The 13,582-nt window shown below is 35.0% G+C and overlaps 1 protein-coding gene across 4 annotated transcripts in view; it reads left to right on the forward strand.

Annotated features, from left to right (window-relative positions):
* Window positions 1-13,582, forward strand: part of LOC101213129 — a 72,113-nt gene that overhangs the window by 40,539 nt on the left and 17,992 nt on the right. For all 4 annotated transcript variants that reach the window (XM_031882177.1, XM_031882176.1, XM_031882175.1 and 1 more), the window contains exons 36-46: window positions 948-1,051; window positions 3,043-3,338; window positions 3,514-3,598; window positions 9,228-9,923; window positions 10,056-10,374; window positions 11,058-11,216; window positions 11,312-11,475; window positions 11,615-11,795; window positions 11,868-12,137; window positions 12,237-12,440; window positions 12,961-13,015. In XM_031882177.1, the coding sequence (XP_031738037.1) occupies window positions 948-1,051; window positions 3,043-3,338; window positions 3,514-3,598; window positions 9,228-9,923; window positions 10,056-10,374; window positions 11,058-11,216; window positions 11,312-11,475; window positions 11,615-11,795; window positions 11,868-12,137; window positions 12,237-12,440; window positions 12,961-13,015 (2,533 nt within the window). The remainder of the gene's footprint in view (window positions 1-947; window positions 1,052-3,042; window positions 3,339-3,513; window positions 3,599-9,227; window positions 9,924-10,055; window positions 10,375-11,057; window positions 11,217-11,311; window positions 11,476-11,614; window positions 11,796-11,867; window positions 12,138-12,236; window positions 12,441-12,960; window positions 13,016-13,582) is intronic.

Below are 13,582 nucleotides of genomic sequence, written 5' to 3' on the forward strand. Positions count from 1 at the left end.
GATGGGACAGTGCTGCAAATTCCTGACTTCTGAAATAAATCTCGAATTGTATTCCAATATACAAACCAACCTTTTTGTTTCAATCTCGTGTTTCTTGTTGTTTTCTCCCGGTCCTTTTCTATTTTTCTGGACCTTTGTTCTAAGCTGGTCGCTTTTATTATTGTTTCTTTTTTGTTTTATTTGCTATTGCTCGGGATATGATGTTTGGCGCTAAGGGGGTGTCAACCTAGTTGAGATGTCTGGGGGCGCCTCCTGATCCCTCTAGGTCTTACTACTTCTTTTTGGCTCTCATTGTATATCTCTCTTGTACTTTGAGTTCTTATTAATAAAGAAGTTCTTGTCTCCGTTTCAAAAAAAAAAAAAAAACACCAACTAGAACTCGGTGCTGAGTTTGATTTGGTTATTGTTAGTATCTGTTTTAGTCCTTTTGCTTTCTGTATAATTCTCTCGTACTGTGATCATTAGTCTTTTATTATTATTAATCAATAGGTTGTTCCCTTAGGATTTGGGACGGGCGTGGAGTTGGATTCTTTTGATGATTGATCATTTGACCCTAGTTTATTTTTGGTGAATATGATGAGGGTGCTATGAGAGTGTCAACCTAGTTGAGATGTTCGGGTGCGCTTATTGATCCTCAGTCTCTTTATTTGAGTGCTCTTTGTATATTTCTCATGTACTTTGAGCATTAATCTCGTTTTATTTATAAAATTTGAGATAAGTCTCAGATAGGCTTGCCTCCATTTCGGAAAAAAAATTCCAAACATCTAGGAATGGAAATTCTCTTTAATATTGAATGACATACCTAGTTGCAACTTTGGTCCTTGGAGGTTTATCTTGCTTCAAATTCTTCCCTCTAATTGTTACAAACATTGAGCTTGCTTTAATTGTCCACTTAATTCTTTTTTCCTTAATTGTATATATATTTATGCCAATTACTTAATCATCAGGTGGTTTCTCCAGAATTCACATTCTATGATGGCACTAAGTCTTCTTTAGATGACTTGTCGTATGGCGAGAAACTTCTTCGAGCAAAATTGGATATGAGTTTCATGTAAGAGCATCAATTTTTTTTTTGTGTGCCTATTTCCTTTACCATTCTACACTTAAACGTATGCATGTCCATGAAAATAGCTCTGAAAGCACTGAATGAAAAAGGTCTTAGTATTGTTTGATGGTACCAATAAGGGGCTGTTTAGGCGTTGGTTTGAAATCAAGAACCGTGGGGTTCTTAAGCACATGGGGTGCAGAGCTGGGTTTGACTAAGGTTGGTTAGGGTTTCTTTTCCCTCTTCTTCTTTTTTAAAAAAATTATTTATGTTCTTTTTAATCTCTACTATTCGTGACCTAATAATATATTTTCAAAATGCGTATCAATGTTTTGACTAATTTTGTAGGAAGTAGTTGTCACAATTGTATTTAGATTAGAAGTATGCTATGTGCATTCTGATAAAAAGTTAAATACCAGTATCATGCACTCAAAGATCATGTAATTTTCTTTCAAATATTTTACAATTTAGTTTGAAAATAGTTCAAACATGGTTCATTTCACCATTTCTTTTTTATGGATTTTTTAAAATTTTTATAAGGTTTAAAGATTTGGAAGTATTCTTTACAAAGTGGTTTGGTAAAAAGTTCAAACATTGAGAAATGAACTATGTTTTTTTGCGAATGATTTTTTAAAATTTTTCATAAAGTTTATCAATTTTGAAAATGTACTTTACAAAGTAGTTTACAAGTTCAAACATTGTGAAATAAACTAAGTTCCTTTTTTTTTCTTAAGTATTTTTTAAAAACGTTCATATGTTTTAGTAGGTATCTATTAGACCTCCACTTAATAACGCCTATGCTAGGAGGGGTAGAAGGGGTAATTCACCCCCATCAATTGGTTGTACGGTTAGTTATGTGTGTGTATCAATTGGTCTTTTGTATTATCTGGTGATAATCCACAACAAGGAGAGCTCTTTGCTACTGAATAGGCATGAACTTGTAGATTGTAATCTTACTAATATATTGTGATTTTCATTGGAAGGGTCCTTGTTATAAATTAAAGTAGTTAATGAGAAAAATGATTACATGGTTCATGGAAAAAACAAAATTAGAACATAGAATTACATACAGTGCAAAATTTACATATCTTTTGTTATTTTAATTTGACTAAATTTAAAAGATGCATCCTATATGAACCATCATGAATTTGCCTAGTGGTAATTTTTTGTAATTGTAGGGCCACGTGGGTTATCCCGTGAGATTAACCGAGGTGTGCGTAAATTGGCTATCAAAAAGCATTTTATATGCTATTTTAAAATATGGTCTGACCACATCCTGGATGTTATTTTAAAATGACTAAACTAAAAAGGTATGTTTTTAAATATACCAAAATAAACTAAAATATTTTATCTATAAGTGTTTATCATCATTGTATTTTCAAATGAAAATATTCAATGAACTAAAAGAATGTTATTTCATTTTAACAGTTTTGCCATTTATAATAATTATTCAAAATGAAATAACATTTTTTTTAGTTCATCCAATATGTTAATAAATTAGCTTAAAATTAAATCTTAAATTTTAAATGATGTTTCACATGTACGGTAAAAATTTGATTGTATCACTACTAACTTTATTATGGCTCAGACATTTTGTTTGTTCATTATTTAAGATTATTGGTGTTGATAATCTTCCATTTTTCAGCTTAGTGAACAGTTCCAGTCAATTTTTGGTCACTGGTTTAAGAAGTCGTACCTTCATTCTACATCTCTTTTCTGAAGAAATTTCTGATGCACCAGTTGGTGATTATTGTTACTGAGATTTTCTTTTTGAAACAGAATGAGGCTATTTCATTATTGTTACCATCACCGAGATTAGTTGATTGTTTTAGTATTTACATTCTCTTCCTCCATCTCTATTTTTTTAACATCCTTCTATTTGTCAGCCTAATTAACAGTTTCTGTCATTTTTTGGTAAATGGTTTAAGTAGTCGTTTCTTCATCATAATGTTCTCTTTCGGAAGAAACTGAAGTTTTTGTTCTTGTATTATGGATAGGTATGCATCAAAAGAAAATGATACCTGGATTCGTGCTCTTGTGAAGGATTTCACCATTGAGGCTGGTTCAGGACTAGTTATTCTTGATCCAGTTGATGTTTCTGGGGGATATACATCTGTAAAGGACAAAACCAATATTTCTCTTGTTACAACCGATATCTGCATCCATCTCTCATTGAGTGCCATTTCCCTCATACTTAATCTGCAAAGTCAAGCTGTTGAAGCAATGATGTTCGGAAATGCTGTACCTCTTATTGCCTGTACCAATTTTGATAAGCTCTGGGTGTCACCAAGAGGTTCTTAATTTAACTGGAATAATTAAATTTTTGCTCCCAATAAAATTTGTTTTTGAAGTCAACTTTATTAACTAGTAACCATTTACTATCGGAAGATTCTGGCTGGTTATCTGGTTCTTTGAACCATAATGAATTGATTACTTTCATTGTTGCAACTGTTGGTTTATCTTTGCAGAAAATGGGTCCTCTCATAATCTTACCTTCTGGCGTCCTCGAGCTCCATCAAATTATGTTATATTAGGAGATTGTGTGACTTCACGGTAAGTCTTCTAACCTTCTTCTGTTTCTAGAAAATATTTGGTTTTATTACAGTGTTTGTTTAACCTTCATTGCCAGAAAGTAGTTGTTTTAATTATTATTCAGTTGAATGCTTGCGGAGAACAGTTACTCAACTATTGAATAGAGTTTTTTTTTTTTTTTTAATGGAAACAAGTCTCATCATTAAAATAATGAAATGAGACTAAGGCTTAAAATACAATAATGGTGATGAAACAGAAATAACCAAAGAAAAAGGAAAAGCACAAGAAGAAATTCTGGAATAACAAGAACTAAACCCAGACCAAAGGAGGCTAAACTGAAAACAAACACCCAAAGAACAAAATAATCTAAAAGAACAAAATATCTGACAGAACGAAGCTTGATACATGAGTGGTGAAAAATTTTGAAACCAGAAGAAAGCATATAAGGCTTGAGACTGAGCATAACTACTTGACCCGAAAGCTGCCAACACAGAAGCTTTCCCATAAACTGAGCCAACCAAACTTCTTATACAACCATGGGGAAAAGACTTGGAATGAAAAGCGGCAAAATACTTTGACAGGCAATACTAGGAATGGCATCTAGAAAAAGGAAAATTCTGTGGAATTGCATCTGGAAAGAGGAAAAATCCATATTTTACAGCTGCTTGGGTCATTTAGCTGGGAAGAAATACAGGATATTTGAGAAAAAAGCTGAAGATTGGAGTCTATTGGCATGAATATTTTACTTATTGTTGGTCGAAGAATGTCTATCATTCCTTTAGTGCAAATGTAGGTGAAAGGATGCTTTATCCTCATGTTGATTTTTTATGTTTTCCTAGATAATGGCGTCATGTTTTTCTTTTTTGAAAAGGAAACCGACCACTTGATTGATAATAATAAAGCTCAAAGAACAAAAGGTTTATACAAAGAGAAAAACAAATAGAGACCATAGGATCAGTAGGTGCACCTTTTCAACTAGGGTGGCACACCCTTAACTGTCATGAGCATGCTTGTCCAAGGCGTTGTTTGTCCATGGCCGCATGTCCGAACATCCTCAAACCACTTTATATTTATGTCTTGTACTTAGTTTAGCCATTTGCTTTTCTTTTGTTGTCGCCGACCTAGAGTGTGACGTTTCGGCATTTTCATATGCAAGCCTGTCAAAGCTAAAAATGTTTAAAATGTACTATTGGGGAGACATAGTAGTTGAATCCCCGACCAAGCCTTGTTGCACTTTTTGCATTCTAAGCTTTGTTTGCAATTGACAGTTTTTAATGCTTTCTTTAACGATGTTTCCAATGATTTTATTTCTCTCTCACGTTTTATGAAATCAATTTCTCTCAAAATGTGAAGGGAGGTTATATCGTACTGCGAGTTTGTCCGCGACTTTCAGATTTCAAACGACTGACTTGTTCACCGAGCTAGAACAAGTGTTGTACAATCACCCATCCCATGTTTGAAAAGTTGCGTTTGTGACACTTAACGCCCTCATCATATCCAATATGAAAAATACAGCCCAAGATACATAATAAGAACTTTCTAAAATACAACAAAACAAAAGTTGAAAAGCAAATAAACTAAGCAAAACAAAACGGCAAGCACAAATAAGGCATGAAAGGCCTGAGAAGGAAGGGAATGAAATTTTCTGTCGTTTCTCTCCTCTCCCTCCTCTCTCTTCCTTCCTTTTGTCCCCAACCACACTCCAGTCCCTTTTCCTCTTCGACGTTCTCTTCTGCTTCTTCGGTGAGCCCCCTAGAGTCTGTTCTTATCGTCCATCTCTGTTAAGTGGGAGTCTGGTTTTTGGAGATAATGGAAAGATGTAAAGTAGTGAACGACCTTTAATGTATTTTGTTCGATAGAGATTACTTCCATATTGAAGACATGGAAGCTTTGAAGATCTTGACGTTATCAAATACATAACTTAGATGGTTCTTGAAGTAGATTTCATATTTCTTGCGTGGCCCGAAGAATGGTTTTGATAAGTTTGGAAGTACAGGGCTCTTAAAATTTGTCAAAAGAAGGTTGGGTTATGAGGTGTGTAGCTTGGAAGAGGAATAGAGAACAATCTTTCACCCATATTTGTTTGGGTGTCTCTCGACAGGGTTGGAAATCCTTTCACAAAATGTTGGAAATTTTCTTGATGAACCACGATTATTAGAATTGGTAAAGAAAACATCTCCATACCTCCTCGCAACTTCATCAAGAAACAGATCACTTCTTCCCCTGTTCTGACCTCAGAAATTCAGAGTGCAACTCAGTACTGGGAGATAAAAATCTAGAGGTTTCAAAAGAAGACTTCGATAATCTATGGATTATTTCAAGGTATTTGTGTTTGATGATTGGAAGGAAGTTAGAAAACCTGGGAGGATCTTTTTCAATAAAAAATAGTCATTAATCCATTGTTTTCATAGAGCGCTTTGATAAAATTGCTGAAGGTTCTCTATAAGAGTTCGTTGGAAAAGAAGAGTTATGGAAAGTAATGGGTCATTTTCAGTTTGAGAAATGGAGCAAAAGTAAACAGCAAACCATTAGTTATTGAAGGCTATGGAGGATGGATTAAAATTTAGAAAAAAAACCCTCTTGATTATTGGAGCAATTAAACGTTCAAAGTTATATGAGATCATTTTGGATGTCTGAAAATATTGCTACTAAAACGCTAAATCTTCTAAATGTTCCAAAGCAAAGATTCAAGTAAAAAGAAACCAATGTGGTTTCATACCAGCGGCATTAGAAATAAAAGATTTCAATTGATGAAATTTTTTCTTACACTTCGGTAATTTTAAACGATTGAGCCTCCTTCATTAACCAACGACCATTTATTGTTGGAGGATTTTTCAAACTCATTTGACTTGTAGAGAGTAAACCAGGCTTTGAAAGATGGAGTCATTGAAGATTCATTCTTCTCGAAGGGGTGGAATATCTAAGATCAATCCAAAAAATTCCTTCATGTACAAGAAAGCCTTCTGAAGCTTTGGAATAAGGAGCTCGCCAAAAGTTAGTCTCACCGGCCCTAGCACTGAATACCTCCTTTGAAGCGACAGTGATTTTAAATTTGGACTCTAGGGAAAGTAGTGTGAACATGTTTGCAATTCTGGAACACCTTCAGGAACCCTCATCGGTGTCGGAGAAGACGAAAGAAGCAAGAAATCCGGCCGAAACTGCCTTAATTGCACCAGAATTCGAAAAGTCATTTATATTGGGTTCTATAAATCCTGTTCTTTGTTTGGTTTTGTGGACCTTTAATTAATATCATGGGTAATTATGAGTTTAAGTCTGAAATTAATGTTGCCAAACCATTGAATTCTCTACAGAAGCCCAACGATCTCCCTCTCAAAGAACCTCAGTCAGATGCTGCAGTTCAAAGCTCCGGAAACTAGCATTTTAAACAGTTTCAGTCAGAGTAAAGTAAAGAAAAAGCCAACTCCCTGAAATTTTGTCTCGAACATTTCATTCGAAAGTAGACATCTTTTAATAACGCATGGACTGGTTTCCTAAAGTCTGAATCAATTGGGGCTTGTTCTCTCAAAGCCCCCTTTTTGGATCCCCACCAGAAATTTAAACTCAAGCCCTCCCCTTCTGAAGATAACTCGGACCTCTTGGAGGTGTGTAGTTCCAAAGTCCAGATCTCTGTTTCTCTCAATAGGTTAGTAAATGATTCCCCTGCTCCAAAATTTTTCAATTTCTCGAGTTTCACGGACCCTAACACAAAGATAACGTTATTACAAGACTCCCCTTGTCATTCTGTTGTTTCCACCAAGAAGCGGGCAGATTTGGAGATAGACTCACCCTTTAGTGTTAGTAGTGAAGAGTCAACGGGCTTTAGGTGTCCTCTGATTACAAGGCTGTTGCGGAGATTGAAGGGATGGATTTAAACGCTCTTTTTGAAGCTGATCGTGCCCCGCTAGTCAGTGCCCCTTGGTCCTCTCCGCTAAAATCCTCAGATTGTGGTATTATTCTGGACTGAGCAATTTGGGAAGTATTTCCGTCGCTGCAAATTTGTTACTACCTCCTCTTTGAAGGAATCTAAAATGGAAAGATTTAATAATGCTTTTATAAAACACTTCGGAGCTCTAGAGTCATTGGCTGGTTCTTTGTGGAATCAGTAGGATTTTCTGGGGGTTGCTTACCATGTGGGTTAGAAGAAGGATCTAAAGATAACTCCTTTCAAATTCTATCGTTTAAACTGGGCTGTCTTCCTCCAAGTTTTATGATTAATCTGCTGCTGATCCTCTGCATCTGTCACATTCCCAAGTTTTGCCAGTCTGTTGGTTTTGGAAAACCAGTTTTTTCTGTTCTGGTTCATTTCTTATATTGTTTTTTCTTTAGTTTTATTTCTTACTTTTTTGGCTGCTTCGCACAGTTGTAATTTCTGTACTTGGATCTTTTTTTGGTCTTTGGACTTTCCTTCGTTCCCCCTCTCCCCCCTCTCCCCTTTTTGACTTCTCTATTTTTCTCACTATATAATTCTCTTGTACTTTGAGTTTTACATTAATAAAGAAGTTTGTTTTCGTTTAAAAAAAAAATCTCTTGCCCCATATAGCTGGAACAGCCAAATTCTTATTTTGCAGGGCTCCCAAACCTAACCCACCATCAAGTTAAGGCCGAGTAACTTTAGCCCATTTAACTAGGTGCTTCATTTTGCTTCCTGAATTGCCTTGCCAAAAAACATTCCTCATTACTCTCTCCAAAGAGGAGGCTAGATAACTGCTTGATGTTACATACAGATGGAAATTTCATTATTCATTGTAAGCATTTTATATAAGTTTTTAAAACTTCTATTGCTTCTTCCTGGTGCTCTCAGTCCAAGTTTTCTTTTTATTATTACTATTATTCCATTCAGAAACGTCTTAATTGGAATGAATGCTTTTATTTCTTCGGCGTAATTAAGTCATATACCATTTTGGAATTTGCTCGAATAGTTTATTAATCTTGTTATAGGATATGATGAGGGTGCTATGGGTTACCTACCCAGTTGAGATGTTTGAGTGCGTCTCCATTCCCTAAATTTCAAGATTACTATACTTATTTTGCTTATTTCATTTAATTGTATTAAATCACCAATTCATCCAAAAGCTTAAGCTTGTGGTTGAAAGCAAATTTAATTATATATCACCAACACTCTCTCTCACTTGTGGGCTTGAAATATTTGAAAGTCTCAATAAGTGAATTCAATTTTACCTCACTTGTGGGCTTGAAATATTTAAAAGGCCCAGCAAGTGAAAATCGATTTTAATTGGGGAGGAAACGACAATGTAGGGGCTTGAACACAGGACCTCCCTGGACCACCTGCTTTGATACCATATTAAACTACCGATTCATCCAAAAGCTTAAGCTTGAAGGCAAATTTAATTATATATCATCAACAAATTGTAATTCAATTTTTTTTTTGTTTCCGTTTAAAACTCTTTTCTTTCTTTAAAAGATGAAACTTTTCATTGATAAAATGGACAGAGACTTTTGCACTTTTGATCTTACTATCTTGTGTAATCTTTTAGTTTTCCTCGTTTGTTTAGATTTATTTTGCATCTTGATCTTGTCCTAGTTATCTTGTGAGCTCTTGTATAACCCTCTTCTTCATGATATTTACTAAAGCTACTTGTTTCCGTTTCAAAAAAAAGAGACTAATGCATTTTTTTTTAATATGTATCAGGCCAATTCCTCCCTCACAGGCAGTAATGGCTGTTAGTAATACATATGGACGTGTGCGGAAGCCAACTGGTTTTCATATGATAGGTGTATTCTCCAGGATTCAAGGTTTTGAATTTGATGAGAAAACTGATACTGATTGTTCGATTTGGATGCCTGTTCCACCCCTTGGATACACAGCAGTGGGTTGTGTTGTACATGTTGGAAATCAGCCACCACCAACCTATATCGTTTATTGCATACGTTCTGACCTTGTCTCTTCAACAACTTATTCAGAATGTATACTTAATTCTCCGTCAAATTCTTGGTATGAAACTGGGTTTAGCATTTGGCGTTTGGACAATGTTATTGGATCATTTATTGGCCATGCTTCAACTGATTGTCCAGAGAAAGACCATGCTTGTGATTTGAATCATCTTCTTAAGTGGAATTCAAATCCTGATTACACTCCCTCTAAGGAACCTTCTTCAAATACTGCTTCTGATCATGACACTGTAAGTCATTCAATTCCCCAGGGTGCAACTTCATCAAGATGGGACATTCTAAGATCTATTTCGAAAGAAACTAATTTTTATCTGTCAACTCCCAACTTCGAGAGAATTTGGTGGGACAAGGGTAGTGAAATTCGTTGTCCAGTTTCGATATGGAGACCTTTGGCACGCCCTGGTTATGCTATTTTAGGAGACTCCATAACTGAAGGGTTAGAGCTCTTCACAAAATAATTACTTTTTCATTCACATTAATTCCATTTCTTGAATATTTTTCTTGTTTCTTGGTCATTACACATTTTTATGAGCTTTTATAAATCTTTGTTATCAACTCATCCTTTCAGCTTAGAACCACCAGCTCTAGGGCTACTGTTCAAAGCTGACAACGCTGAAATATCAGCAAAACCTCTCCAATTCACTAAAGTTGCTCACATTTTTGGGAAAGGATTTGATGAAGCTTTCTTTTGGTACCCCATTGCTCCTCCTGGCTATGCTTCATTCGGATGTGTTGTTTCAAGAACAGATGAAGCTCCCTGTCTTGATTCTGTTTGCTGCCCAAGAATGGATCTTGTAAGTCAGGCCAATATTTTTGAGATGCCCATTTCAAGATCTTCAAGTTCAAGGGGTTCTCAGTGCTGGAGCATTTGGAAAGTTTCAAATCAGGTTGATATAGAACTCTGATCTATGGTTTTCATTCCAAACGGGTGGTTTCATTTTGTGTGGTGTTTTAAAATAATTGGTTAATTATAAAATTTAGTACCTACACTTTTTAACTTTCTGTCTAGTAGTATTCTCAACGTTAAAAAGAACTTTCAGTTTTGTTCTAACAGGTTCCTCACACTTTGATTTTTTTTTATTAGGGCTTTGACCTAATTGAAATTTTAAAAAATAAATTGGTCTAGGAAATTATGGAACTTTAAAATTTAAATTTTGTATCTAAAAAATCTAAAATTTTTTTGAATAGGTTGGATAGGTCAATAGTTTATTACATACATAAGATTAAAAATTCAAGGATTTGTTAGACACAAAATTGACTGTTTAAGGACCAATAACATGTTTATTTAGTCTAGACACCTATTAAACACAAAATCAAAAGTTAAGAGCCCTATTAGACCATTTTATTATTAATCGATCAAATCAACACAAACGTGTAAGTTTGGGCATTAAACTTCTATTTAACCAAACTTAATAGTAATAAAAAAGAACAACCCTTAATTGTTCCCCCAAATTGGAAGTGTACTTTCTAATCACTTTATTTATTATTTTGGATGCTGATTAAGTTCTGCATCCAGATGCTAATTTTGTATAGAATATGATAAGATCCTTTTCAATGTGTGCTTCTGCAGGCTTGCACCTTCCTTGCTCGCGCTGATCACAAAATACCATCTAGTCGATTGGCGTACACTATAGGTGCCTCTGCTAAACCAAAGACTCATGAAAATGTAACGGCTGAGATGAAGATTCGGTTTTTCTCTCTGACTGTTCTAGACAGCCTACATGGAATGGTATTGTTCTCCTGGAACTAATATACCATGATTCAGCATGAGCTGGTTCCTTTGTTCATAATTGTTAACTATAATAAAATTTTGGTTTACTCTAGACGAAACCACTTTTTGACACAACGGTGACAAATATAAAATTGGCGACACATGGTTCATTTGAAGCAATGAATGCAGTGCTGATTTCTTCAATTGCTGCATCAACTTTTAACCCACAATTAGAAGCATGGGAGCCTCTTATAGAACCGTTTGACGGCATATTTAAGTAAGTTACATGCATACTTAAATCTTATACGTCCTGCAGTTCCTCTAATCCTCCATATTTGATTTGCCTTCGAACTTAGGCCTGCTTTTATGGATGTTGTACTATTTGCCAAATGTTCTTTAACTTGCATATATGTTAGGTTTGAAACATATGATACCAGTGTTGACCAGCCTCCAAAACTTGGAAAAAGAATACGTGTAGCAGCCACCAGCATAGTTAACATTAATGTCAGTGCATCAAATCTTGAAACTTTCATTGGGGGCATCCTTTCATGGAGAAAACAGTTGGAACTTGAAGAACGAGCACAAAAATTGAATGAGGTATTGATCTGATCGATGATCTGGGGGTAGGTTAATCCATTCGTGCTTCTTAAATTATTTCCTTCCTTGCAGGAAGCTGTTGACTACCTTAAACGTGGAAAGGATGCTACATTCTCAGCATTGGATGAAGATGACTTGCAAACTGCAGTTGTAGAAAATAAACTTGGCTGTGAGATTTATTTGAAAAGATGTGAGCAAAATTCAGATATAGTTGATAAACTATCTCTTGGTGACTGCGTGTCAGTGTGGATTCCACCTCCACGGTTTTCAGACAGGTTAAATGTAGCAGATGAATCTAGAGAACCACGTTCTTATGTTGCAGTGCAGATTATTGAAGCAAAGGTGTTGTATGGATATCAGTGATAACTGACCATTGCTTAATTGACGTGATGTCTTTATAAAAGCCTTTTGAACGTGAGAAGATTTTTTGTTTTTTTGCAGGGTTTGCCTGTTACTGATGATGGTAATAGCCATAGCTTCTTCTGTGCTTTGAGGCTTGTCATTGAAGGTCAGGTGCCAGGACAACAGAAGCTTTTTCCTCAGAGTGCAAGGACGAAATGTGTCAAACCCCTGATAGAAAATAATTTACTGGGTGAAGGCATAGCAAAATGGAATGAACTTTTCATTTTTGAAGTTCCTCGAAAGGTACTCCACGTTTCTTTTAAAGGGAGACGAGCTTCTTTTATTAAATAGAATTTTAATACAAGAGAGCTATACAATGAGAATAATAATAATAATAAAGAAGCAAAGTGAGAGAGAGATATAGATAGGATCAATATCTTACAATAATAACAGAAAAATATAACCTTTAGGAGGCTATGCTAAAAAAGATATAACCTTCATGAGTAGGGGAGATAATAAAAACGATAGAAAAAGATAATTCAATGATAAATGATAGAAATAAAATTGAAGTTTCTTATAATAATAACAGAAAAATAAAAACAAAGAAAGCACAGAATAACCGTGAGGATAAAAGAAAACTCTCCAATTAAGACAAATATCTCTTTGAGAAAAGCCTTTGTTTGTTTGGTCAAAGTTGTATTTCTCATGCATGCATGATGTATGTTGAATGATGCTCACTTTCAACAAGTTATTGATTGCAATCTTTAAGTTATTGTGTTCAAATAATTTCTCAATTGCAGATAATATGTTTTCATCTTTGCAGGGGTCTGCGAAGTTGGAAGTCGAGGTCACAAATCTTGCTGCCAAAGCTGGAAAAGGTATGTCATTTGTTCAACTGTTGAGCCTCTGGCTTATTTTCCCTCCACCATTATAAATTTTCAAAGGTCTTCTTTCACCTATTTTTTTCTCTCATTGGTTGCTTGGATCAATAATAAAATAAAATCTCAATTTTGATTGTCTATAGTGATGATATATTTTCATTGATGATGATAAGGTAGGTCTAAGTTGATCACAAGAAAGATATTGCATGTGAGTTTCAGATCAACAGATCAAGGCCTAGGAACAGTTAAATATTTCCTCTTGATGGAATTTGCAACATCAAGAAAGAGGGTTACTTGGTTGCACGGTTGTAGGAACTTGTTTATAACCTAATATAAAGTTATAAGAGAAAATTTAAAAGGAAGTAGAGGAAAAGGAATAGGAATAATATCAAAGATTTGTTGAAAGATAAATCTGTTTTGAAAGGGACGAAAAGAACGCACTGAGATACGTGGAAACCCTAGTATTGGGAGAAAAACCACGATATAATTTTCTTATTATTTTATTATGAATCATAAAGATACAAAAGGGAAGAATGAATAGGCAACATGAGCCTTAACATAAAA

This window comes from Cucumis sativus, chromosome 3 (genome assembly GCF_000004075.3).
Source record: "Cucumis sativus cultivar 9930 chromosome 3, Cucumber_9930_V3, whole genome shotgun sequence".
NCBI classification, from domain to species: Eukaryota; Viridiplantae; Streptophyta; class Magnoliopsida; order Cucurbitales; family Cucurbitaceae; genus Cucumis; species Cucumis sativus.